This window comes from Lagopus leucura, unplaced genomic scaffold (assembly GCF_019238085.1).
Source record: "Lagopus leucura isolate 7727_CA_CO unplaced genomic scaffold, USGS_WTPT01 Super-Scaffold_100028, whole genome shotgun sequence".
Lineage (NCBI taxonomy): Eukaryota > Metazoa > Chordata > Aves > Galliformes > Phasianidae > Lagopus > Lagopus leucura.
Window position 1 is genome coordinate 7,658,228 of NW_024962279.1, and position 26,643 is coordinate 7,684,870.

At 50.7% G+C, this 26,643-nt stretch overlaps 1 protein-coding gene across 3 annotated transcripts in view; it reads right to left on the reverse strand.

Annotated features, from left to right (window-relative positions):
• Window positions 1–21,087, reverse strand: part of SRGAP3 (SLIT-ROBO Rho GTPase activating protein 3) — a 38,834-nt gene extending 17,747 nt beyond the window's left edge. For all 3 annotated transcript variants that reach the window (XM_042880845.1, XM_042880844.1, XM_042880846.1), the window contains exons 1-7: window positions 21,009–21,087; window positions 13,636–13,698; window positions 10,259–10,444; window positions 9,174–9,302; window positions 1,273–1,494; window positions 691–792; window positions 304–501 (exon numbers count right to left, since the gene is read on the reverse strand). In XM_042880845.1, coding sequence (XP_042736779.1) covers window positions 304–501; window positions 691–792; window positions 1,273–1,494; window positions 9,174–9,302; window positions 10,259–10,444; window positions 13,636–13,677 — 879 coding nt within the window. In that variant the 5' untranslated portion in view covers window positions 13,678–13,698; window positions 21,009–21,087. The remainder of the gene's footprint in view (window positions 1–303; window positions 502–690; window positions 793–1,272; window positions 1,495–9,173; window positions 9,303–10,258; window positions 10,445–13,635; window positions 13,699–21,008) is intronic.
• Between the last annotated feature and the right edge of the window lie 5,556 nt (window positions 21,088–26,643).

Genomic DNA, 26,643 nt, shown 5'->3' on the forward strand with positions numbered 1-26,643 from the left:
ATCAGCTGGGCCTAACTGGAGCCTGCTGCCCAGTGCTGTGCCACTCCTGCTGACTTCTGTAAACTTTGAATCAAAACTGCTTGCTGCAGTTGTTCCATTAAAAATGAGAGCAAGACAGACACTAAATTGTCATTCTCCATGTATTTCCATGCTGCTGTGAAGTACATTCCAATCCCAAACTATACAGAAGGCGAACAGGGAAAGACTGAATTGGTTCTTGCTCTTCACTAATGAGCACTTAAAATGCAACTCAGTCCTCGCAATTAATGCCCTGTGTCCTGCACCACGTGATATGAGACTCACTGTAAAATAGAACATCTCAGTCTCCTGTTGGTTGGCTCTCCTCTTGGCGATGTTTATTTTGCTCATGTAGGTCTCTGAAGCAGCTGATTTGACCGACTCAGTGGAGCGACTGTGCTGGAAGGCATCTGAAACATCAAAATCTTCCACTGTCAGCATGTCCTGCAAAGTCTGCATTGTGGCATCCAGAGTTTTTCGTACCTATCAGGCATAAAAGACAGCACGTTTTTGAAGCAAACAGGGAAAAAATGACATCTGGAGCCAAAACAACAGGCCCACAAGCAGCTCATAAGTACTGGGCTTGCCCCAGCATCAGCTGCAAAGGGAGATCTCAGCACTGCACACTCCCACACCCGAGCACAAGAAGGGGGGTGGAGGATGAGCTCTTACCTCTTCATTCTCTATCTTAAGAGTGGCCAGGCGGGACTGCAGCTGGTGGTACCGCATCAGCAGCTCAGTCTGCACAGGCTGCTGGGCACTGACTTGGCACACCTGGGTAGGAGCAAGGCAGAGGCAGGAGAGGGGTTCAGTGAGTTGCACACAGACCAGATACACGCTTTAACACCAGAAAGATTTTCTCAGCACCCACAAGTTCCTTGCAGCCCTCTCAGGCAGTGTGGTCCGGTTTCTGAGCAGCAGTGCTGTGGACCTAGCACAGAGCATTTCCACTCAGCTTTTTAAAGCTGCACTCCAAAGACTCCGGATTGCAGCAGGTAAATCAAAGTCCCAGCATCAAATCTCTTGGACAGTTTAGCTGAGGATGAGAACACAGGATTTGTAATTGGGAGAGGACAAAGAGCAGATTGAAAGGAGAAGTGCTGCTAATGAGCTAAGTGCCTGACTGAAAAAGGAAACACGAACAGCAGCAGGTGAAGACAGAGCAAAGGGGAAGAAACGACGTAAGGCTGATGGCTAAGAGGTACCAGGCCTAGACCAGGCTGCGAGGCAGCTCCCCAGCACCGAGCGCCGTACCTCATCCCCCATGTGGGGCTGGAACTCGAACTTCAGTGGAGGGCAGAAGACCTGATTGCACATGTCCATGATGGTGTGCTTGTCGCTCCGCGCATCCAGGTTGTCCACTGCATTCTCAATGATGTCCAGGCCCTCGTGGCGGGAGGTCTCCAGGTTGTATTCAGCAGACAGGTACGTCCGGAAGGTCCGTGCAAGGCTGGCATGGAACCCCAGGTCACAGCACTGTGGCACAGCAAGGCAGGGCTGAGTTAGGAACAGGTACCACCAGCACTACCATCACTGTGCCATCAGTGCACAGCAACACCGCATTTCAGGGTGCACCAACAGCTGGGCCGTGCACTACCCTGCACTGGTGTCTGGGCACAGCACAAGAATTTAATGCCCCTAGCTTTGCTGGGAAAAGACACAACTGGCTCTCAGACAGCAGAGAGCTAAAAATCACACAAAGGCATGGTTCCTCTGGCTGCTCAGCACCAGGGCAGGGCTGCACTGATGGCAGAACTCCTGCCCTGCAGGAGCTCTGAACTCTCTTCAGTTCCAGCAATCCTGCCAGTGCCTTCTGCACAAAGAAACCATTCCCTGAGTAACCCCATACTGACAGGTGCTTGAGCACAGTGGTACCAAAGGACTCTGCAGTGCATGCAAGGCCCCTCCACCCTCACCAAGAAGCTCACAAGGCCATTCCTCATGCACAGCTGATCATCCTCATCTTGGAGAACATGATAAAACTGAGCTAACTGCCTAGTGCACAGTATTTGGGCAGCAAAACCCTGTTTTTAAACTCTCTTTTTTATACAATTGAATTTAGCACATTAAGTATAGCAACAGCTCAGGGATTTGCTGCTCTGAACACCGAATCACGGCTGAGCAAGCAGCAGCTCCATCCCAACAGGTCTCCTCCCAGACTAAAAAGGACAGCAGCACGGCATCAGGCACGGCCCTGCTGCAGGCACCCAGCACAGGGATACGAGCAGTGGCTCTGCAGGGAAAGGAGGGGCACAGCGAGGCACAGCTGGGAGCTGAAGAGCAGCACATCAGACTGAGCCATGCTAGCAGGGCTGCAAGGAGGCTGCAACCCAAAACTGAGGCACATCTATTCCTAGACATAAGAGGGCTGAAGTTCCTGACAGAGGATGTAAAGCTAGATAACCACAGCTTCACCCACTGTTAGGAGTTCCATAAAAACATGCCCCCTGGACGCCCTGACTCCTGGCACAGCCGAGGCACAGTGACACACGCTGTCACCAGCGCAGCCTGTGAGCAGCAGTCACACACACGGTCTGAAGATGGCACATACCTGCAGATGAGTGCAACGCCCTGCAGGGCTGCAGCACAGAGCAATGTCCAGTGGAGGCACTGAGGGAGAACGTGCTGGTGGGCACTGTGAGCGCTGCTGCAGCAAGCAGAACTGAGCTGGCACCTGCCAGCCACATACATTACAATTAAGAAGCTCTGTTGTCACACAAAGAATGAGTAGAAAGTCCTCATTGTCTGAGCTGTAACCAAACCGCACAGAATCCCAGTTTACCCACCAGGTTCCCCTCTGCTTCTGGCAGCACAAAGCCATCTTCACGGGGCAGATGCCATTCCTCCAACTCTGCAGTGCCCAAAGGAATCACTTCTAACCAAAGGCACAGAAAGTGCCTCTGCATCAGAACATCAGCACTGACAAACTCAAAGTGAAAAGTGAAGACTCAGCTGGTGCCACGAGCTGCTCCAGCCAGAGAAGTCACCTCGCTCCTCCTGCCATGTGAAAGGACAACCCTCAGCTCACATCATGTCACACAGAGCTGTGCTCACTGGTCTGTGCTGGAATGAGCAGTGACAGCACTACAGGACTGCTCCTGTTTGCAGATCTACGGTGTGCTCTGCTTGCCCCCGGCAGGGGTAGGACTGATTAAGTGGTTTTAATCCATTATTTATCCTACTGCTATTTATCTTCTACATTTATTAGTTTAAAATAGGGACAGTTAGGAACTGGTGCAGCTCTGCCTTCTGCAAACAACACTCAAAAAATGGTTCTCTGGGGAATCAAAGTGGGGGAAGTAGAGTGCAAACTGGACACAGCACCGTGAGTCTCTGAGGAGGTAATGCATGACACGTGTGGAAAGAAATGCTACTGAGATCCTCCCTGCAAACAGAGCTCGTGCTGTAGCCAGCAGTGTCCAACACTGACAACCAGGCAGCACCTCGCTATGTGTCCTGGTGCTGAGGCTCTGCACTGCGCTAGCACTGCATGCACTGCTGCCTGGAAGGGAAAGGAGCATCAGCAGTCACACTGCTCCCTGAGAAACACACCAAGCATGAAGGGAAAAAAAAGAAAAGAAAAAGGATTTCAGCTCCCAGCTCCAGAACAAATGGCATTTTCTTACTCTTCTCATCCCCCTTCGATGGAAAATAATTTAGAAGCACAAATAACAACCCTTAATACTTCTGCAGCACCTTTCATCTGAAGAGCTCAAAGCTCTTCATACGTTAATTCATTAATTCTCTACAAGGGCTGGAAGTACTGCAGTGCTACCCAGAGAAACAGTGAGACCCGGGAGGTCACACAGCTCTGCTCAGAGCGCAGAGGCAGCCGCACGTATCCTGCCCTGCGCCCAGCACAGCTGCCAGGCCGGGGGTGCAGAGCAGCAGCTCGGGGTGAGTTGAGGGTCCCTCCCTGCCTGCTCCCCCCAGAACTCTGGTACGGCAGCTCTGCAGGAACACAAAGTTCTCGAACAGCAAGGCTACAGCGGTGCCAGACCTCACAGAAAATGAAGTGCCTTCTGAAGCACTGATTCATCTCACTGTTTACACAGAAGATATTTAACTCATTTTAAAGCATGAAGTAATGCTTTACTAAGGTAATACTGTGCTTGGCCATGCCAATGCTGGGTGCCAGCACCTACCTCGCACCTGGACCTACCTTCAGGTCTTCAGAGAAGTGGTCCAAGAAAACACAGTGCTCAGTTCGTGGCCACGGAGAACAGAACAGCAGCAGCCCTACAGCCACCACACGTCCCTCAGAGCCATCAGCACGGAAACAAGCCTGGCCACAACAGCACCCCAGCACAGGTACGGGAATGCCTGGCCCAGCGCACTGGGACACACCAGAGGCTGCACAGCACAAAGCTGTGCCTGCAGCCCCGCAGCCCCTGCACAAGGCCAGCAGCACAGGGCTGCTGAGGGTGGGGGCACAGCTGCAGCCACAGCCCAGAGCTGCCACCGACCCCTGCACAGCCGCTCCATAACAACATGAGGACAGCAGGTCTGGGGGCAGAGCCAGCTGCACACCTGCCCCCTGCAGCCAACCCACGGCCGTGCTCCCTGCAGGACGAGGCTGTGTGCCCCTGTGCCCACACGGCCCTGCAGCTCCAACACCACCTCTCCCAAAGGAGCAGGGCTGTGGCCATCGGGTTCGGTACCTGAGGGAGCACTGCAGAGCCCCCAAAACCCAATTCATTCTCAGCCAAACACGGAGCTGTGAGCGCACAGGGATGGAGCAGGGGAAGAACGGGGCCCTCTGACTTCCATAACCAACTCTGAAGCACGAGGCTGGATCACCTCCAAGCAATGCTCCTTCTTGCAGCACTGCAGAGCGCAGCTCCACGCGGCCCCTTCCAAACCCCGCTATGGTAATTACCTCTGCAGACCCAGAAGGGGTTTCTTTCCAAAGGATTTCTGACCCACATTTCACTCTGGCCCTTAATCTCCCTATTGCACTCCTCTCCCATGTACACCTTCTTAGGCCCTTTGTGCATGTGTGTTGGTTTGGGTTTTTTCCAAGATGAACTCATTGGTAAATTAATCTCCTAAAGGACATTGGGACCTTGAGGCTATTCGTTCACGCTACTGGGAAAAGCACAGAAAGTGTCGAGAAGGAATTCTTCTCTCCCAGGGAACATCCTGTTGCCTTTTTGTGCCACACTAACAAGGTTCATCAGACAAAGGCTGCTCACAGCCCTCAAGCAGCAGAATTTATAGACTGCACGATACTCCAAGCCATAAAACAATCTGCAAGTGGGCTTCATTAACCTAGCGAGACAATTTCAGTGTCTGTGGTGTCTGCATGAGGAAAGAATCGTTCACTAGGCGCAAACTTTGGGGAAAAAAAACACATAGTTTTGCTGTATTATTATAGCCAAGACAGGCAAAGTTAAAGAGATGAGTGCTGGCCGGGTTCCGTAGTTTAACAGAGCACGCTAAGAACAGCTTAGAAAAAAGCACTACTATTGGATTATCACAATTTAAGGCGTGCTGACAAGCAGGGAGTATGGCAGCTTTTTTATTAACCACCTGCAAATAGAAACAGAACGTGAATTTACTAAAGCAGGGCACTGGTGTGAGAACAAAAGGTGTCCAACTCCTGCAAGAAAATGGAGCCAGTGCAGCTCTCCCCTCCCCTACAGCCACATCAGCCCTGCTTTGAAAAAGATCACACAAAGCCAATTCTTTTTCTCCCATTCATTCCCTCACTCTGCATGAGGCTCAGAACACAGCAGGTCCGTCCGGATTCTCATCTGCTGCCATTGCCACCTCCACAGGGCCAGCCTGCCGTGCCACACAGGCTGCCCACAGGTCACTGCAGAGCAGAATTCTGCTCTTAGCTCTGGCCCCAGCACATCCTGCTCCTCACTGCATCACCACCAGCAGCTGCAGCCGCCTGGGGCACAGCAAAGCACTGCTGAGCAGCACCAGTGCCTCCTCAGGCCTCAGTTCTCTGCCCAGTGAAAGCTGTCCCTAAAGCACATTTCTATTCCCTCCAGTCCCACAGCAGGGCGGCTGCCTGGCTCTGCTGCTACAGCTACCAGTGGCTTTCCCAAACTGCTTCCCGAGCATCACTTGACCTTATTAAAAATAACAATGTTATCAGCATTTTCTAGTGACCAAACCTTTCGACAGTAATTTAACATCCCTACGAGTTCCCTTCCTTTACCTGTTTGTTTGTCCCAATGCAGCAAAAGCTCCATGCACGCAGACACAGTGGCGGTTCAGGGCGATGTGGGGGAGCTGACTGACTGCCACACCGCACCCTGACCTGGTGACATCCTCTGTGTGAGCCTTCAAATAGCACACAGCTACTGAACAGAGAGCTCCATGCAGTGGAAACAGCTTTATCTCCATTCCACATTCAAGGCCACAGAGATTAATTTGGTCACACACTTACCGACAGAAACAAGAACACAGGTGCCTTAATAGCAACACAATTCTTTTGAGGGAAGAGGCAAATGATGCACTTTAAGCCCAAATCTAACCTGATACGCCTCCCTATTTTTCTCCTTCCTACAGAAGGACCAACGAGGCCATTGGACACAGCAGGGCTCAGCCCCTCCAAGTGTTTCATCTGCCATCACAGCCGGGCCCTGGGAGCACAGCTCGCCCTCACAGAACAGCTGGGGCCTCATCTCTCACCGGAGTGGGAGATCAGCAGAGGCTTTGTTCTAGCAGCCTCATTTTGCAGTGCCGCCGAGGGCATAAGAAACATCAAGGCTGTGCCTAATAGCACAGAGCCCTCTGGGATTTGGGGAAACGCCGCTGGATCAGCTGCTCCAGAGCTCTGACTGTTCAGATTTACGTACAGATAGAAACTGCATGCGGCAGCTCTGCTCAGTGTGAATGCTGTGCAGGAGCTCCATACCACGCGGCCCTGCACAGCACAGCAGCTGCACTGGGCATGAGGGCAAAACTCACGTCCTCCGCTCACAGCCTCTGCTGCACCCCATGAAGGACCAGGACGGCACCAGACAGCAGCTGACTGCACCAACCTGGTGTCTGCAAGCAGCACGAGCACTTGAGTGAAAGGCACTATTGCACCATCTCATTAAGTTATTAAGATTGAAATGCTAACTTTAAAATCACAGCTAAAACACTTGTTTTCTTCATTTTCCTTCACAGAGATTACATACGGACAGAAAGCACAACGTCGCTGCCTGCAGGGGCACCAATGGAAAGCATTACATGGGATCCCTTTCCTCTGGAACTTTCTGAAACCTTCTGTGCCATGCTCTTGCAAACATTTGTACAGAAGTCTGTTCAGATGAACTGCTCTCCCTTTGGGGATTTAAAATTAGCACCCACGTACAGCACACGCATCCAATATTTTGTTTCCATTGGTGACCAGGATGTGTCATTAGGGGAATTTAGTTGCACAGCGTCAAAAATGTTTTAGTTGAAGTCCCCTCAAGGGATTTCCTGGAGTGTGGAAGAAAAGCCATCTGCTGACTGTAGTGGAAGGGTCAGCACAAGGAAATAAAGTTGGAAGGAACAATATAAGCAGCCAGAACTGAACTGGAACTCATCGCCTCTCCAGGAAATCAAAGGCTCAGAAACTCCACAAAAATAAGGTGTTCTTTCTTAAAGAACAAAAAAAACACAATGAGGGAGAGAAGCGTGTGTGTGAGGAGAGAGAATGGACCACAGGAAGAAAATGCCTTGGGTAAATGAAGGAGTTATCACACCTCATTGCTTGACCGTTTTCATGTTTGAGTTACTGAGTATTCTTTCTAACCAGGCTAAACTCATCTGCAGTAATAAAGAGAATAAGGACATACTAAGAATATATTTCACCATACCTTAAAATCTTGACATCCTCAGTGGGTTTTGCATCAGACTTATTTTAATTAATGCTTGGAAGAACACATACACATCAGTTGGTTAGAAGGAGATAAACTCTTCGACACATTTTTTAATTATGCATTCAGTGATTAGCAGGCCAGAAGGCCAACCTGGTGCTCACAGGTGGGGCAGTGATCTGCTCACTGAGCTGCCTTAGCAGGAAGGAGCTGCGCAGTGCAATCTGTACCACTGTGAGGACTCCTACTAAAGGAAGAGATGGAAAACTCTCTTCCTGAATCATTTAAAAGCAGCTCATAGGAGTCCCTGATACACACACGTTTTCAATTCCTGTCAGTTCCACAAAAGCTGCTCCTGGGAGTTGCTGCCCTGAGGCAATTTTCTACAAGGAATGTTTTGGATATAACTCAGCAGGAGCCTTTCCTAGAAAGGGAAGCACTTCCATCTGCTTTACTGCCACCAGCGCTCAGGAGTGCTCAGCACCTACCCAAACTGATAGAATCTGCAGATGCACATGGCACAAAGAACAGGTTTCTGTTTTCAACAACAAAAACGAGGATGCATGTAATTTTTACGAGAGATTATCTATTTCAAATGCAGACCAATGGCTGGGCCAGGAGGAAACCTGAGGACCACCTGGTTTGCCCCAAGGCAAATTCTACTCAATTCTACAAATTCTACAGAGCACGAGCTCTGGACTTCAAAAAGCTCCAGCTGCAGGAAACACTACGTGCGAGAGCCACAGAGAATGAGGCTGCCATTTAATATTGAAGGAAGCACCATTTCTGCACGATTCCTAAGCCAAAACCAACATACAGTGACACCCAGACCACAGCCTGCTTGTGATGCCACACAGAAGATACACGGAGCTGGCTCCAAGTCTGGGCTCCACTGCCTGTGCACTCCTGAAAGCACTGCTATGCATGTTGGCTCATACCATGCAGTTAAAACCAAAACTGTTTCTTTTTTCCAGACAACAATAACAGAAGCTTCAATATAGCATAAATATAAATTGATTACTTTGTTGTGTGGTCATGCAACCACCATAAAATTCAGCAGGCTGAGTACCATACAGTGACAGCTCCAGTGCTGTTCATACACACCTACCTCAGCTGAGAAGGAAGTCACATGCATGCATGCAACTGCAAGGGGAAAAAAAAATGGGGAAAAATCCAAGCTTACAGCACATTATCAGGCCTAAGTGAGCACATTTTAAAGTCCAAACAAATTCTCCTTCATTGCTGTCACGTGGTCACAAGTGCATTTAGGAACCAAACCACGTCTAAGATTGAGCTGTGCGCTCATCAGTGCCAAGCAGGCAGGATGCATGCAGAGGAAGCACTTACATCAATGAGGTCAGAGACATCGTGGATATAGTATTTACTGACAGCTGCGTTGGTGGCTGCCAGGTTCAGCAGGTAGTCATTCCTGGCTTTAGTACACTTCAGCTTGTTTTCAGAGTATTTGGCTTGTCTCTGAAAAAGCAAAACGGAGCATTAGAGCCTATACAGGATGTTCCTGTCACAGTCCCTCTTGCCTGCAGGGCCCCACAGCGCCCCAGAGCCAAGGTGTGACACATGAATTAATGAAGTTTGGTATCAGGTATGAAAACAGGCATCTTTGCCAGGCTGGAGGGATCACATCTGGACATCCCTGGTACAATCAACCAATGCACAACAGGCGCATTCTGCTCAGACGTATCTACAGCATCCCAAGCACAGCTGTTCTTCCTTTATCTGTGCATTCATGGAAGCTTTGGCAACAATCACAACTGGGGGGCCAAATTTTCCTCCCAGATATGCTGACATGCATCTGGATTTACTCCAGGTTTAAGCAGCTGTATCAAAGTGGAATCTGTCCCAGAGGCCCAAACTCCAAAATTAAGAACAGTACCCAGAATTCTAAACTGCAATAGCAGATGTGCTTGGATTTGGGGCATTTGCTCAGGAAGATCACTAGCCTGAAGGTTTAGCACAGAAGATCAACCCTTCCCAGAGGTCTGCTGCATGACAGCGCCCCAGTGCTGGGCCGACACACACGCTTAAGAAGCTATTGCTATTCTCAGAAATTAACAGAAGAATTAATCAGTTTTAAAGATCCCAACACCCAGGGAGAAGCTGAAGCTAGAGTGGTGTCACACATTTTGACTAGCAAACCATCCAAGGGCTGCACCTTAAATCCCAGGCAGCCTATACATGAAAAGCACTTATATATCCAAGACATTTTTATTCTGTCTCAAGGTACCCTGAGACAGCTATAGGTCACTGTCAACAGCAAAACACCCGAGTGCAGGTACAGCTACACTTCCTAATGTCCTCCAGGGAGACAGGAGCAGCTGCACAGAAGTGAAATGGATCAGAGCTAAGCTCCCACTGCACAGGCAGCCCCAGACAGCCCTGGGCTCCAGCCTGGCTCCTCACCCCACGCTCACCTTCTCCTTCATCTTCTCAATCTTCTTGACGGAGCTCCGCCGCTGTGGCCTCTCCTCGTGCCGCAGAAGGTTCACGCTGACATCCCCTGACTTGTTGAACTGCTTTTCCTCCTGCTTCTCTGCCTCCTTCAGCTTGCTCTCAGCACTGATGCTTTCTGCATGATACATGTGGTAGGTCTTCATCACCTGAGGGAACAAGACTGAGTGAGACAGCTGCTCCACAGCCAGGAGGCACCAACATGCGAGGGTAGAACAACAGCTGTGGCAGTGGGAAGCTCAGTCCCCACTGTGCCAAGGCTGTCTGAGGCTACTATGGCATTAAGAAACAAAAAGGGAGCAAAAAGCCCCAGAACAAGTCCTGTTTTGAAACAGCACAGTGCTGGCATTACAACCACCATGCACTGCTTCCCCACTGCAGCAAGAGCAGACGGCCATGCCTCCAGCACATACTGCATTAATGGCTCATCTTCCTACAGGGAGATGAGAAATGTCCTCCAGTGCTTGGCAGATGGGATTGGGGCGTCCACAACAAGAGACTGCGAGGAGGACATGATCAGCCTGACACCACTTTGGACCCAATCCCTCTCTTCCTGCAACTGAACTTGCTAAACCAACAGTGTGACAGTGCACATCCCTGCTCTGCCATCCCAACCACAGATTTCAGCTTGAAGGTGGAGGAGCTGCAAGTTCAAGCAGAAATGGAGTTTTTCTCCCATCACCCCGGAATTCCCATCTCACTGCTGCCATAAGCACAGTCAGTGACAGGTAGAGTACAGCAACATCTCTTACTGTAAACCCAACATCACCACCAGGGACTGGACACACAGCACCGATCTGCTGCAGGAAAACTCACAGCCTCCACTGCAGCATTTTGTTTTGGATACAGAAGCCCAAAGGGCACAGTCGTGATCATTTTAATAGAACTGGCAAGGGGAACACATCTGCTCTTCTCTCTTTATGTCTTTAGTCACACTGTCCCCTTTTATCATTTCCCCTCGGGATCTGGATGTCTCAGTTCACATTGCCCTGACAAGGCAGAGGGCTGGCTTCTCACTGAAGATCAGAGCTCTGGCAGAACACTCAGGCACTCGCAGGACAGGACAGCCCAGGCAGAGCTGCAACAGAATTCCCCTGAAACGGCTGAGGTTAAGCACAGCTCCAGGTAGCAGGTAGATGAACACTGAGCCCATTGCCCTCCAGCTGCTGCAAGGAAGCCTTTACGAATCCCTGGGATTTATTTTAGGCAGCTGCAAGGAACAGCAAGCAAAGGCTCCTGCCCTTTTCTGAGATGGCCTGCTTCAAAATTCTGCATGTTTGAGCCACATATTCCAAACTGCAGTTTCTGCAGTGAGCACCATAGCATGCACACTGAACAGACTAGGCTGAAATGTATTTAGTCACTTTGGCATAAGCTGGAGACAGCAAACTGCAGAAACCTGTAAAAAAACTACACAGTTTCTGCACACTGACCAGAATTACCCTCTCAAGGCCTTACAAAGCAGCCCAACCCAGCACACGTGTCCTACATACAAGGCTTGGCCACAGGTAGAACAAACGCTTTCCTTGTGCTGCCTGCCCATGGATGACATCTCACAAGAACAAGCTGTGCCCATTGAGGCAGAGGTCCTTGTTCTGCACCTGGTTCTGTCGGCAGCCAGGGTTACGAGGGTGCAGCTCCTGGGCGCACGGCCTGCTGCCATGAACACAACAGCTCAGCCCTGAGATGTCCCACAACAACACAAGCACACAGGATCACCCTGTAGCCAGGCATGCAACCAGGCCTCTTCTACCTGAAACCGCAAGGACAGGAGATTAGGGACTGCAGGTGAGCTGGTCAGTACCGAGGGACTTAAGGCAGTCCTGTTTGTCTGATAAGGCCCAACTTTTCACTCATGTTTCACTGTAACTTCTGAGATAAGCATGCCTCTCCCCACTCTCCCCCAGCAGGATGATGTAACTGGTCTGCCATCTTAGTAGCAACGTCAGCTCAAAGGAACTGCAGAGCTCCTCCAGCCATTCCAGTCTGTCTGACCATTCAGACACCTCTGCTCTGCAGGTGGGAGCAAAGCAGTAAACACAGTGCTCTCTCTGTTCTCGTGGAAACAAGTTTTGCCACAGACTCCAAGAGGACCAAAATTACGCTGTTTTCCTTGCAGTTCCTTTCCCTGCAGTTCAGCCCCCAGAATGCTTCCGATGCTCACAGACGCAGTGGTGTCCCTCAGGTGATGCTGCTGTCCCAGGGCTGTGCTCTGAGTGCGCTGCTCCACAGGCATCAAGGCCAATCCAGCCCTTTTAGTTTTCTGCTTGCTATGCATCTGCCTTCCTGCCGCTGTAATTAATCTTAACTAGTCACTGTCATTAATGCAGCTTGTGACATTCAACAATCGACAATGCAATCCCAGATCTCTTGCAGGCTTTTTATCCAACCTGGCTGCCCACCCACGCTGCAGGTCTCACAAAAGCTGTCCTTCAACAACCAATGCAGAAACAAACCTGCAAAGAGAAGTTCTGTGCCAGAAATTCCAAGTGGTATCACTCACACTCTGTAGCTTAGGTCTATTTTTCAAAAAAGTGGAATAAAATGGTAGTTTAGGTATAAACCTTCTGCTGTGTCATTTGTGTAACAGAAGCATACAGACAGGAAGAAAGCAAATACATCATCTCTTTCTTCCAGGAGAAAACATTACACTTCATCACTGATCCCAAAATGCAAAATTAGAACAAAAGTCTGTGGGGCAAGAGCCAGAAGCAGCACAAAGACTTTTACTATGGCAACCCACTTGCCCAGAATAACAGCACTGACTTCAGCCAGGGCAGTGGAACCAAAGTGCACCTCTGAGCCGGGAGGTGGAGCAGAGCACACCCAGACCAGCGCCCTGTGAAGGTGTGCTCAGCCAGAACCCTCCAGCCAGCACAACATCAGCAGGTCAAGTTCCAGCCACAGATCAGCTCTGCCAGCTCCGAGCGCAGCCTGGGAGCCATCAGTGTCTGGCCAAAAGCACCAGCCCACAGAATGTCAAGAAAGGTCCGGAGGCAGCACTGTGCACAGGGCACAGCAGGCAAGGGCCTCGCAGGCACCAGAGCCACACTGCAACACACCCAGAACATCTCATCTACAAACATGTGGACGGCGCCATCCACTGCCTGATGAAGACACAGAAGCTCTTCACCACCTGACAAATGGAAATTCCCCTCCACTTCATCGAAGCAACGGGTGAAACATTCCTAATGAACAGAACACAAGGCTGGAGTGCAGCAAGGCACAGGGCGAGAGCCCCCCGAGGTGCCTGCAGAGCCTGACAGACAGTTTGCTCTGACAGTCACACTGCTGTGCTCCTGCACTGCACACAGCGTGAGAGCCAGGAGTGCACGCTTACCGTGTACAGCTCATTGGTGACTTTCAGGAGTTCTTCATGCATCTGTAAGCCAATTTCCTTACTCTGGAAGACAAAAAGAATAAGAATTGACACTGTCATGCTCACAATGTGCATTTCTGAAAGCAAAATACATTTTTGAGGGAGAGTAAAATCACAGGACTTTCAAATATTCCACACACACCTCTTTCAATCCTCTCCTGCCAGCACATTTCCCAGGCCCACCACCACGGCACCAGAGCCCTGCAGGGCCAGCAGTCAGCAGGGCTGGCAGCAGCGAGCCACCAGTGTGTGCGTGGTGGGATCTGGGGCCTTGGTACCCAATGGTGTCACGAGACAGAGTGAGAAAACGGGGCCCACAGGAGTGCCCAGCCCCAGGGAGGTGAGCTGAGCTGACGGCCTTCCCCGACTCATCAAGCCGAGGCACACAGTGGCCTGAAGCAATCATAGAATGCCTTGGGTTGGAAGGAAACTCAAGGATCATGAATCTCCAACCCCCTGCTGCATGCAGGGCCACCAACCTCCACATTTAACACCGGCCCAGGCTGCCCAGGGCCCCATGCAGTCTGGCTTGAACACCTCCAGGGATGGACGGGGCATCCACAGCCTCTCTGGGCAGCCGTTCCAGCACCTCACCATCCTCATAGTAGCAAACTTAAGCAGTAAGGAGCAATGGAGGAGCACTGCCTAGAAGTACACAGCCCACAAACAGGGAAGCTGGCCAGGAAGCAGGAATTGTTTTCCTCTGCCTTTGTAAACTGCGTGGCGAACCCAAGTGCAGTGAGGCACGAAGCATCTGTCCCAGGCCTCCCAGCTCCCGTGTCCAAGAGAGTCCTGCTCATCTCCTGGAAATGCGTTCACACCCATTCCACAGAGAACAAAACATAGCAACGTATTTAGGCCGCTGATAGCTAGCTGCATTTTTCACATTGCTATCATGCCTGCAGGGTTTTCCTTTCCTTCTTTCATTTCTCAGTGCAGTGGGTGGACCTTAGCAGCACAGCTGGGTTTGGAAATGCCTTTCTTCATGCCTTGTGCCCCCAGAGATCTGCCCGCACCACTCCTCTGCCTGTCACAAGGCTTTTCCACTCTTTGCTCTGCAGCAGAGTTAAAAAACAACGGCACATTTTAAGTACAGATATTATTTTTAAAAATGAAATGGCTTCACAGCATGAGAAATGCCTCAGGGGCCTTATTTACAACACTGCACAAACCCTGTCTAATGTCCTTCCTGCTCCAGAAGCTGCAAAGGCAGCATCAATGGGGCTGCCAGCCCACAGCTGGGCTCCATTTTTTCCATCTCTAAACATTAAAACCAAAATACAGATGGCCTCCTCTTCCAGTCTGCCCATGACAGCGACATTTAGAAATAAGGGAAATCAAAATGCTGCTTTAATTTGCTACAAATCCTTAACAAAACAGAACGTATAAACACGAACACACACAGTACAGCAAATCCTCATGCTGTTTGGGAACTGCTGCACTTTTATTTGAGGTCTGTGCTGGTGCATGCATCACCCAACCCCAGCTTCCAAGACAATAATGCAGATCAGCACACACCATTCCATTATCATCGTGCAGTAGCCCAGGATGGAGCTGGAATTCCAGCAGCCCACTGGGAACACCACGTGCCCTGCTCCACACACAGGCTGCAGCCAGCAGGGAAGCAGGGCTGCCTCACAGCCAGAGCAGCGCATCACAGCTCGACTGCCTACTTTTCGACAAAACCCCATAACTGAATGTGGTTGAGTGCTGCACTCCTCCCACAGCCACGTCAGCACCACACTGACTGCCCTGTATAACAAAAGCAAACACCTGTGGGTACCCTAACTGCCTCTGTATGCACTCCTCAGCTGCAGCATCACCTGCCACTCTGTTTTGATTTGACAGGTTTATTACAGACACCCGCTGCCAGATGGCCAACTCTGCGCTTCAGAATAAGAATTATCAGGACTCTCAGCCCAAACACTTCACGTTTTGCTGTCACAGCAGCCATAAGCCACCATCCCTGCTCTGCCCTCAGCGCTCACTGTCACTGCTCTGACCTGAGCCGGCCACAGCATTGTGAAATGACTGCACCACAGTTACATAATGAAGTTTCCAATTTCACAACCACAACAGTCAAAGTTCAGCAAGCTCAGGATAAAGCGCACTGTGAGCTTTGAAGCCCACGGCCTCTTTCTCTCCACCCCCTTCCACTGAGCCCATCTACTCCTGCGGTGCTGTGCTCCCCCAGCACAGAGCAGAGCAGCACCGGGGGGCTGCACCCAAACCCAGCAGTGGGTGCTGTGCAGCTGCACGGCTGCTGCTCTCTGCCTCCCCTGTAATTATACCACAAATCTCTTGGTGGAATCTTCTTGGCTAGGAAACATTAATTATAACTTGAAGATATGTTTAAACTAAGCGCAGATTCCCCTTCAAAACACAAAACAAAGATGGCAAGTTAAGAAAAAAAACCCAGTTTATTTCAGATTCCTCAAATAATTCCATGCATCTTGCATATAAGGCAAAACCGTCCCATTGGCTTACTGGCTGAGTGAAGACACAGAATTCTCATGAAAGCCAACTAGGAAACCTATATATATCACAAGTTTAACGTCAGATTATCAATAATTAGAATTTAATGCAAAGAGTGAAGCAAGAAAAGTACAGGATAAGGGCGCACAGTGTCACAGCTCACTGCAGCTATCTGGGAACCAGCACCACAGTACTGGAATTCAGGCCCTCCACAGCCAGCTCTGACACGCAGCTCCTGCTCAAACTGCAGCACCAAGCAGAGGGCAGTTAGCAGGAGGTGCTGAGTGCCTGGACAGCTGCTGAGAAGCCCCAGCCCCTCTGCCCCCACCTTCAACTGCCTGGTCTTGGGACTCTCATTCGGAGCAAGCACCAGAGCCAGCAGCAGCAGGCACCACCACATCACAGGGAGCATCCAGGACGTGAGCTGCTTCAGCAGGGATCTGCACGGGGGCCTGTTGGACCCCAAGTCCCAAGCGTGCAGAAGATGAGGGCAGGGGCACCCAGCACTTCCAGCTGCCCCTCCTCTGCAGGAACTAGAGCTCGGGTCCCAAAGCGAGCTCTTCCCACAACCAATGGCCCAGCTGTAGCCACTGTCCTTGCTTTCTTGTGCAGCCCAGGGGGAGCCCACAAAGCCATCATTTTCAAAGCTAATTTTAGACATTTAAATAGAGCACAAAGAAATGGCTCGGTTCCTGTTCACATGAGTCTCATTGCCGTGGAGGGACCACAGGTGTGCACTGTGTTTACAGACCTACTTCTGTGCAGACAGTACCCAAGAGCCCTGCAGCCAACTGATGGGGACCAGGGTGAGCAGCACTTGGCTCAATAGCATCAGAGCCTCTCCTGGACATGGGCAGGTGAGAGCTGACAGATTCACCTCACCTGTCCCAGTCCTGCTGTCTGCCCTTTCTGTAATAGAAAACTGGTGTTTATGTATTGCAAACAAAGCCAAAATGCCACGCAGTGGCTGAACTGTCAGGCACCATTCCCCAATTTAGCTGCTGCTTTATGCCACTCACTTCAACCAAAGGAGTTCTCAATGGAACAGCAGTAACTTTGGCTCTGCAGGTTTGTCCAAGTTCCTGTGCTGAAGACAAAGTAGCAGGAAGAAGCAACACAATGCCAGCAACAAAGAGCTCTTGTTTCAAGAAACAGAACGGAGCTTCCTTCCAGACAGACACCGCTTCATTACACCTCCAGCTGGACCCTGTGGGACACGAGCACACTGCCACAGTGCATAACAGCAGCCTGGGAGCACTGCAGCACAGCTCAGACCAGCAGTGCTGCCTCAGCGTTGTGTCCCTGCATCAATGTTCTCTGCTCTGTTTCCAGCAATGCCTTTATACATGCTGCAGCTCTACGAAGGTTCTCCGGGAGGAGGAGTTTCAAAAACCAGCTGCACAACATGCCTCATGTTCCATCCCACCAAACCTCATCAAAACCCTGAATGCCACCAGCATTGTCCTGAAAGCCAGCCCTCACCAAGTTCCAGCTCCCCCAGGGCTGCAGGCTCTTCCCCTACTTCACAGCGCTCTGCGATATTAAAAAGCAGCGGACAATGAGAGGAGGGGTTGCATTTTTCCCTGCAAGGCTTCCTCCTTACTTTCAAAGTAAAGAAGTCATCACTTACAAAGCCAAGAGGAAGCAATCCAGCTGTGGAAAACATGGAAGGGACACAGCAGCCCCGGCAGCTGCTGGAAGGGCTGCGGGGCACCCGGGGTACAGCGTGGGAGAGTGGAGCTGAGCGAGGCACAGAGCAGTCTGGGCAGATCAGCTCAGCACTCAGCACCTCCATTGGCAAGTTAGCATGGCAGTGATCAATTGCTTCTCGATTATGCACATCCTCATACCCCAGATATTATGTAGCTGCTGCTTCGCAGCAATTGTTTACATTTACATAATGAAAGCACAAAACAAAACCTTCCAGTTCCTCCGTGTAACCGCAGCATGTCACAATCCATTAATAAATTCTAGATGGGAGGAATTAAAAGTGACATCTCTGGAAAATAATGTTACCTTAATTTACCATCAAAGAGCAATCTGCAGCAAAACCAAGCAGCTGAACCACATCTGTGGCTGCCTTTAACCCTTTGGAGCTGGCTTGCTCGTTCTGCACCCACATGGCAGTGTCACCAGCAGTGTCCCATGATCTTTACTCATATTCAAAACCAGATCAGATGAAATACTGAAGGACACCTACTCTGAGCAATCTAGCACCAGCTGCAAGGCTGGACCTGATGTCTAATAAGCCTTTTATCAGGATGCTCTTACTCCCACAGACGTGCTTCTCCACCAAGCACTGCTACAGAGCGCAGCCCCATATTCCACTTCGAGCACAGTATGTAATAGGTTAAGAAAGCAACCTTGCAGGGGGGTTGGAATGAGATGATCTTTAAGGTCCTTTCCTACCTAAGCCATTGTATGATACCCCAAAAAGTCAACCTCCCTAACCCCATTAAGGACAAACGATGACATCAAACACCCTTTTGGTGATTGAGCTGATCACTACTCCCAAGGACATGCGAGTCCTGCTACAATTTAAGCCTCCAGGGACAAATGCAAGTGAAATCACAGATCCCCGGGACTCAATTGCAAAGCTTCCCTCTGATTAAAAGCAGGCACTGGCTTTGGCAGGCTGCAGACAGAGCTGCTGCTACTTCACCTCTCTGAGCAAAAGACGGGGGAGGAAAAAGTAAGGAGCAAGAATTTCCATACAGTGTAAGGAGATGGAGGAAAAACAAACACTAAGAAATAATTCCACCAAAAGGATGAAATACTTCATCTTCACCTGGCTGAAGACTGAATTACTACAAGAAAAATGCTTCCAACATCTGTACCCTCACGTGAGTGGCGGCTGGACTTGTCCTGTGGTTTGCAGTGATGCACACCACCGCAGCCTAGTGAAGGCCGGATAGACTCCGCATGGCTCAAAACCGAGTTCAGGGTAACATGAAAATGGGAGGGAGGTTGTGACAGCTTAGAATTAACCAGGACTGGAAAAGGGATGACATCTCTCATCAGAACGACTCCAAACCTGCCCTTGCGGCCTAATTCCTAGGTCAGATCCATAAGGAGGAGGAAACTAGTCATAAAAGCATCGCGTTTCATTTACTCTCCAGCTGGGCTAAAATTCCAAGATAACCAGACTTCAGAATGCTGCTCCTGTTGGAGTCATCCCACAGCCCCTGCCCTGCTCCTTGAGCTGCAATTCTCCACCCACCCACTGAAAACAAGTTGCAGCATCAAGAGTGTCGGAGCGACGGCCCAGCGCAGGGCCGGGCAGCGCGGGAGCCCCAGGAGCTGCAGGCCACGAGCCCAGAGCCCAGGCCGTGCCCCACTGCCAGCAGCAGTGATGGAGACAACTCCTTCACAAGCCCTTCTGACCGCCTGAGGGCTCAGGTTACCCACACAGCTTCCAAAAGTAATATCACCCAGAATAGCGCAAATGTCATAAAATACACGTAGTAATAACAACATAAAAAGTCTTTCCTTGTCACCTTCTCCTTTCAGCAGACTTTGTCAGCCTGCTGCTTGTCCTTTTTCCAAATGATTACAAACTCCACTAACATTCCTCTTTCTCTGGTTCTGTCTTCAATCAGCCACTCATGCACAACACAAACGCTCTTTCCTTATTCCTCAACAACTTTTCTTCAAGAACTTCAGCAAGAGCCTTTTCTAAAGGCTGTAAGACACTGAAGGTACCATGCCAACCTGCTCTCGTGATCACTGGCTCCCAAAAACACTTCCACCGGGCTTCCAAGGCATGACTTTCCTCTTCAGAAAGCCACACTCGCTCCCCCTGGTTGTACTTGGCTGTACATCTGTAATCCTGCTCTTTACTGAAGTTTCAACCAACCAGTCTGTTTTTAAAGTCAGATTGCTATTCTGCTCTCTGAAGCCCTCCAGGAGTCTTTAAACAAAAAAAGAAGTCATCACATTTTCCACCCTTCGTTTCTCCAGCACTGACGCCAGTTTCAGCATTAGGTCACACGTCACTGCTTGTCACTTCAGAGCTTTATATCTCATTTCTTTAAAACTCTTGAACAAAGAGTATCTGGAAAGAATTCTAAGCAACAGGCCCTTGTGTCGGTTTGCTCTAAAACATCCACTGGAGGTTCGGCTGGGAGAGGTTCCTGCAGCTGGTGCTGCTTCCCTGCCCCCAAGCAGATCTCCACACATTTCCATTCCAGGCACCCAGACGAAGCCAGGCAGCCTTTGGCTGTTACCTCCTGCTCTTTTTGTACTTCAAACATCTATTCTCCTTCACATCCTGTGTCCCTTTTCTTTCTTCTGATTTTAGAGAAGTTTTTAATAGCTTTATGTCTTTAGCAAACTGCCTCAGAATTTTATTTGGCTGCCTTACTCTGGTGTTACATTTTGATGTTCAAGAGTTCCAGCTCCTCTCCGGTTTTCTCACTGAGTTGAGACACATATTTAAAGTCTCACTGCTTCCTCTAGCTTTTACCAGTGCTTTCCTACACCTACCCAAAGAACCACGGGGCAGAGATAACAGCCTGTACCCGGACACCAACACTGCTGCTGTAGCTCTGGGCGCAACTTTGCTTCTCTGCCTGCTAAAGCCTGCTGCTGTGCTGGTCCAGGATGACAAACCCATGGTGTTCTCCAACTGGTCTCAAGCTTGCCTTTACACTAGGACTTTACACGGGGTTCTGTAGTGCTAAGCCAGAAACATGGCTAAGCACAGTCTCAAAAAATCAAATGCCCAATAAGTAGATTCATCCTCCATCCTCAAAAAAGCCTCCCGTTTGTGTAGAAGTCCACAATGCATACATATATTTCCAAATTAAAACCTAAGGACAGATCCCCACAGCACAGAGCTCCCCGCACAGCAGCGTTACCTTCTTGAAGAGCCTGATGACATCCTCGCTGATCTGCGACAGCCGCACGATGACATTGTTTGTGAAGATGTCGTTCAGGGTGGCGTGATCCCTGCTCTCCCGACGGGTCTGCGTCAGCACCAGGTACCAGCAGTTCACTGGGGAGAGGAGGTGCTGATCCTTCCTAGGGGAATAAAAAAAAAAAGCAGAAGGGTGAATGGGACAAGTCAGGAAGGCACGCAGTTTTCCAGTGAATGCTGTCAGCCCTTTAACAGCACCTTCTTGCACAGCACACACCAGCTGGAATTTGGCATGGTCCGGAGCACAGCCTTCAGTGCTGACATTCTGCACGCCTGCACCCACTGCTCAGTACTCATGGTATTGGGAGGGCAAGGCGGTCTGTGACAACAGTCTCCCAGTTTTCATTAATACCCACTGTTTGTCCCCAGACTGTGGGGACATGCTTGTCTTCTTGTCTCTTCCCTTTCCCTTTCCCATGTATTATACTTAGTATAAATGGCAAATAAAGTGAAGTGAAGTTTTCAAAACGACACATCTGAAACAGAGCATTTCCACTGCCCAACTGCGATGCACGGAGAGCCTCCAGACAAGGAGCTAACACAGCCAGCCCTAACAGTGCCAGCCCTCCGCCTGCACTGCCTCCCCAGTGACAGCGTTCCTGCAGAGCAGCACAGCAGCACACACTGCAGAGCTGACCCTGCCAGTGCCTGAGCACTGCAAAGCAGCAGAAACTACTGTCACCTGCCGGCACCTCACAGCACGAGCACCTGTCCTACACGTAACGGAGCCGTGCCCCAGCACCCTTGGCAGCACCAAGGCACAGGCACCCTGCACAGCCTGCTGCCTCCCATCCTGGCCCTGCCCAGCTGCCCACCCCGCATCGCACGGCTGAGAGGCAGCATAAAACAGCAACTCCCTGTGAGCAGAGTTCTGTGCGAGTCAACTACAAACCCCTGCTCACCAGAGAGACCGAGTAAACAGATTAAATGGGATTTACTAATATGGAATAAATAGGATTTAGTAATGTAACAGCAGAAATTGCTGTTCTTGCAGTTGAAACGGGAAAAAATAATCACAGGAGGTTATAGAGCGAGAAGAGTCGGGGATTAGTGAGGCTAAGTGCACCTAACAGGCAAAACCTCCACTTCCTAGGAAAATGGCCACGTTCACTGGCCTATGGATTGAATGACACCTGGTTCATCTTCAGCAAAAGGCACGAGCTCCCCACTGAATTCAGGGACACAGCCATCAGAGATGAGTGCTCTGGGAGACCAAGGCGAGGAACGTCAGCTCGGTGCAGGGATGGCTGTGTGGTGCCAGCACACAGGGCCACTGCACAGCAGCACTGCTCCCAGGACCCCCAGCTCCATCCCCTGTAGGCACACAGAACGTCCCCTCCTCAAGTTCTTTTTTTGCTTGTTTTGTTTTTTAATTTATCTTGTTCCATCCATATTTGAGAGTATGCTTATTCTCAAGAGAGGCTGCTGTTGGAAACTTGCACATATTCACACATTCAAGGATCCTTCAGTTTTCACCATGAGTTTGAGTTTCACACTATTCCAGATTCAGTTTGTACTTCCTATTGCAAAACTTTGTTTTAAAATATTTACACAGAAAACATACATATTTCATTTTTAAGGAGCATAATAAATTACATTTCCACAAGCTGCTCCCAAGCCAGAAAGCAGCTCTATCACAGCGTGGTGCATTCTGACACCGACAGACCAAAAGGGCCGGCGCTGTGCGCACCACCAAACCCACAGATGGACCTGGGCCTCCCACAGAACAACGCCAGGGCTGCACAGCTCCTCAGCCAGACCTCAGCTTTTGTTCTACCGCTCAAAGCAGCGCGCAGCAAATCCCATCCCAGCAGGAAAGGTGTGTGATGCTGCTGGCTCTTTGTGAACTCCACACCGTGGTGACACGGACAAGGGCCAACGCTACTCAGTTTAATGCACTTTCGGACTCTGCAACTACAGAAACCCGCTCAAGCCCAGTGCTCAGCTCCCCTCCACCCTGTGATGCCCACTTACTTGAACTGGTGCTCACGGGAGCCGCGGATCTTGGAGGAGAAGCGCTCGGCCAGCTTCTCCAGGCTGCGGGAGTACTCCAGCTCGATCTCGGCCTTCCTGCGGAAGAACTCCTGCAGGTCCTGCAGCAGCTGCAGGCGCGACTCCGACTGCTGCTCCAGGCATTTGAACTGCTCCACCAGCTGTGTGCGGATCTCTGGGGACGCACAAGGGAGAAAAAACAGGGTAAGTTACAGCTACACGCAGAGGGCCATCCGAGTGCCTGGAGCAAGTCCCCCTCAATTCAAAGTGCAACAAAGCAAACAGAACAAGAACCGGAAAATCGCATTCACCAGTCTCACATCAAAAACTTTTTTTGTCAAAATAATCATCTACGTAAGCACACCGAACCTGACCTGCAGAGCTGTCTGGTTGCCGCTCTGAAGGTCAGTGATGCTCTCATTTTATCCACGCCTGCCTGTGGAACACTTTGCTCATGAGTGGCCCCAGTGCAGCAGCAGCCTGCAGGGCTCAGAGCCCCATGGCCACGGCACTGCGCCGTCCTGCCCAACCCTTACTCCACACTGAACACTGAACTGATAATTTCTTGATCAGTAACCACACAAGGCACCAACGGAAATCAGAGATGAGTCACAGACAGTTCTGAGCTCCTTCACTGAGCAAGGATCCCACACAGAGGAGATTCCAGCTGCCACTGTAGGCACTGTTGTTTATCAGCATCTCCTCCTGATAGGAAACACAGGGCCTGTCAGAGCCTGCCAGGTGAGCTTTGAGGTGTGAACAAGGACACCTGCATCAACCTCATCACTGCTTAACTGGACAGCAGCACTAACAGGACCAGAGGCTGCACGAAGGTCACCTAAAAATACGAAGCACCTTGGAAACAGCGAGTGTGCTGACAAGGCTCTGCAGAGGCCACGCAGGTGGGCAGGGCAGCTCTGCTCCCTCAGGAGCTGGCGCTGGGGGACCCCAGGGACAGCCACACAGCGCCAGCAGGTGGGGCAGGACAGCACACGGGGCAACGCCGGCTGGTGTGCAGCGCTGCTCCAGGATCCACCAGGCGCTGCTGCTGCCACCCACCAGCACTGCTGGGCAAGGAGCAGCTGCCTTGAATTAAGCCTCCTAAAAACCCCCAGTATGTTCCCACAGGACGCAGTACCAGTTCCTAACAAACCGCTGTTAAAGCTTTCACACTCCGTGTTGATGAGAGCTTCGTTCCCACACAAGGTCAGTGGAAGTTCCATTACATCCCGCATGGATTTCACACTCCCACTCCCACTGCTGCCAATGCGGGACTTGCTTCGCAGCTCTCTGCTCTGCTGAGCCCATTTGGTAGAGGTTTGTTTTTGTGTTGTTTTTCTTCTTTTTTTTTTAAACACAATTCTGATCCCTAGCTCACTTCATAGAGAATTACAGCCTGAGGTGCTTTCTTGAACAGCTCTTAACAGATATGGCAACGCGCAGAGATACGAAGAATACCAACAAAGCTTCTCCAATCTCTTCCATTCCCTCTCTTGCTACTTTTCCCCCGGTCTGAGCTCTGCGGCCCATTCCGCCGTTAGTCCTGACACCGACACCTGCCCACAGCTCCAGCACAGCACAGGCACTGACGGAGCACCGCCAAGCACATGGCACAGGGCAGCCACCTGCAGCCACCACACGGAGCCCAGCAGGACACCGGCCTGCAGGGGTGTTGCTGCATTCTACATGTGAAAGGTTCACAGCAAAAAACAAAATTAAGGGTTGGGCTGGAATTAATGCAGGAGAAAGCAAAGCATGCCAGAAACTCGTACGGCTGGTCCCATTTCCACACGAGCTGGTCTGACTCAAAATACACAAAAACACAGCGCCAATTAACCCCCAGATGAGCTGTTCTGCAACCAGTGCGCAACACAGTTCCTCAAGTTCCCTCAAACTCTGCTGGGCAATCAGCTTTCGCCATTTGCTGCTTTTCTTTCCAGTTTTGTTTGGTCCTTTTTATATGAAAGTAGTTTCCAGTAGGAGCACTCCTGCTATTTACAATGCAGGATGAGAGGCAGAAAATTATTTCCTCGGCTCTGCTGAAATGCAGCAGCAGGGATATTGGAGAAAACAAAATTCCTTGGCAAACAAAGGCCCTGCAGCAGCACACGGGATGAACGGCAGGACCCTGCTGAGACACAGAGCAGCTGCACCCAGTGGTTTGGGGACCGCTCCCCTGCCCTCGGGGCAGCAGGCACTGCACAGGTGGTGCTCAGAGCGCTGGCTGTGGGCCTCCAGATCCCAGAGCACAGCCAGCCCTGCGTACAGTGGGGCTGCAGGCAGAGACCCACCGGCGTGCCACCAAAGGGTGCAGCAAGGCGCTCCTCTGCCTTTCTCCAGGCTCCAGAGCAGTGGTGGCTGATGCAGACACGTTGGCCAGCAGATCAGGGTGAACCTCATTTTTTCCTATCTTGGATTGCTCGTCTCACCCCTTCCCCAGCGAGGACAATACTGGCAGGACACACAGCCAGAGCACGACTACATGCCTTCAAATAGCAAACCTCTGACTGCACGGATGATGCAGTACTTCACAAAGAACAAAACTCTTTGGGACTAACTGTGGCCAATTTGAGCCCTCGTTTCACCAGCAACATGCTTGTGTGGAGAGGTCAGGATGAACCCGGCACGCTCGGTTCCAGCTCAGCATTAACGTGTTGCTGCTCAACCAGCTCCACCCACACTTCGCCGAGGTTTATTTTCCATATGGTTTCATCTCTCTAAAATCTAACCTTAGATGATTGCCACCAGTACAGCACAGCCTTTACCAGAGGTATCTGTTCTTATGAGCTCCTTATTGTTTGTGTCCTTATGTAGTTGAAATATTCTCCTGGGCACAAGAAACTCCGAGTTTCAGACATTCACAGACGTCACATTGAAATCCCAGCCCCAGCTGAGACAGTGGCAAAGCTCCCACTGAGCTCCGCACAGCAAACTCCATCCCTCAGCAGCGCACAGCAACACGGCAGCGCTCTCCAGAGGCACTTACACAGGCCTGTCCCTCTCCCAGTAACCCCTGGCTCCAGTGCCCCCTACCTCAAAGCAACAAAGGCTGGGCTCCTGGCAGGACACACAGCACAGCAGGGCTGGTTGGCCCCGATGACCTTACAGGACTTCTCCAACCTAAACGACTCTACGATCCTGTAAGAAGTACAGCACTGGTCACTGCTGCTCTAGGAGCTACGGTCCCTTTTGGAGGTGAGGAAACATGACAGAAGAGAGCAATCCGAGGCCTGCAGCACTGGCAAAGGGCAGAACAAGGGATATTGCTGCTGCAGAGTCCAGGACAGGGAACAACGTGGCCAGCAGAGCTCTCTGCTCCAAGGCAGCGGGAAGCTCTGCAGCTCTGCCACATCTTCTCCATTGCCTTACACAACCAGGAGACAACCAGCGTCTCAAATAAGCCAAGAAATACCTAAAAATGGTCAGCACTGTAGGTATCTGCAAGGCGAGGCTCTTCAAGAGCTGCAATACTCACTGCCCTGGGTAACGAACGTGAACAAAGGTGAAGCAAACTCAGCACTTGGGAAGAGGCTGCATTTCCTGCCCAGGAGAACAACGCTGCACTGACCCTGAAGGAGCAGCCC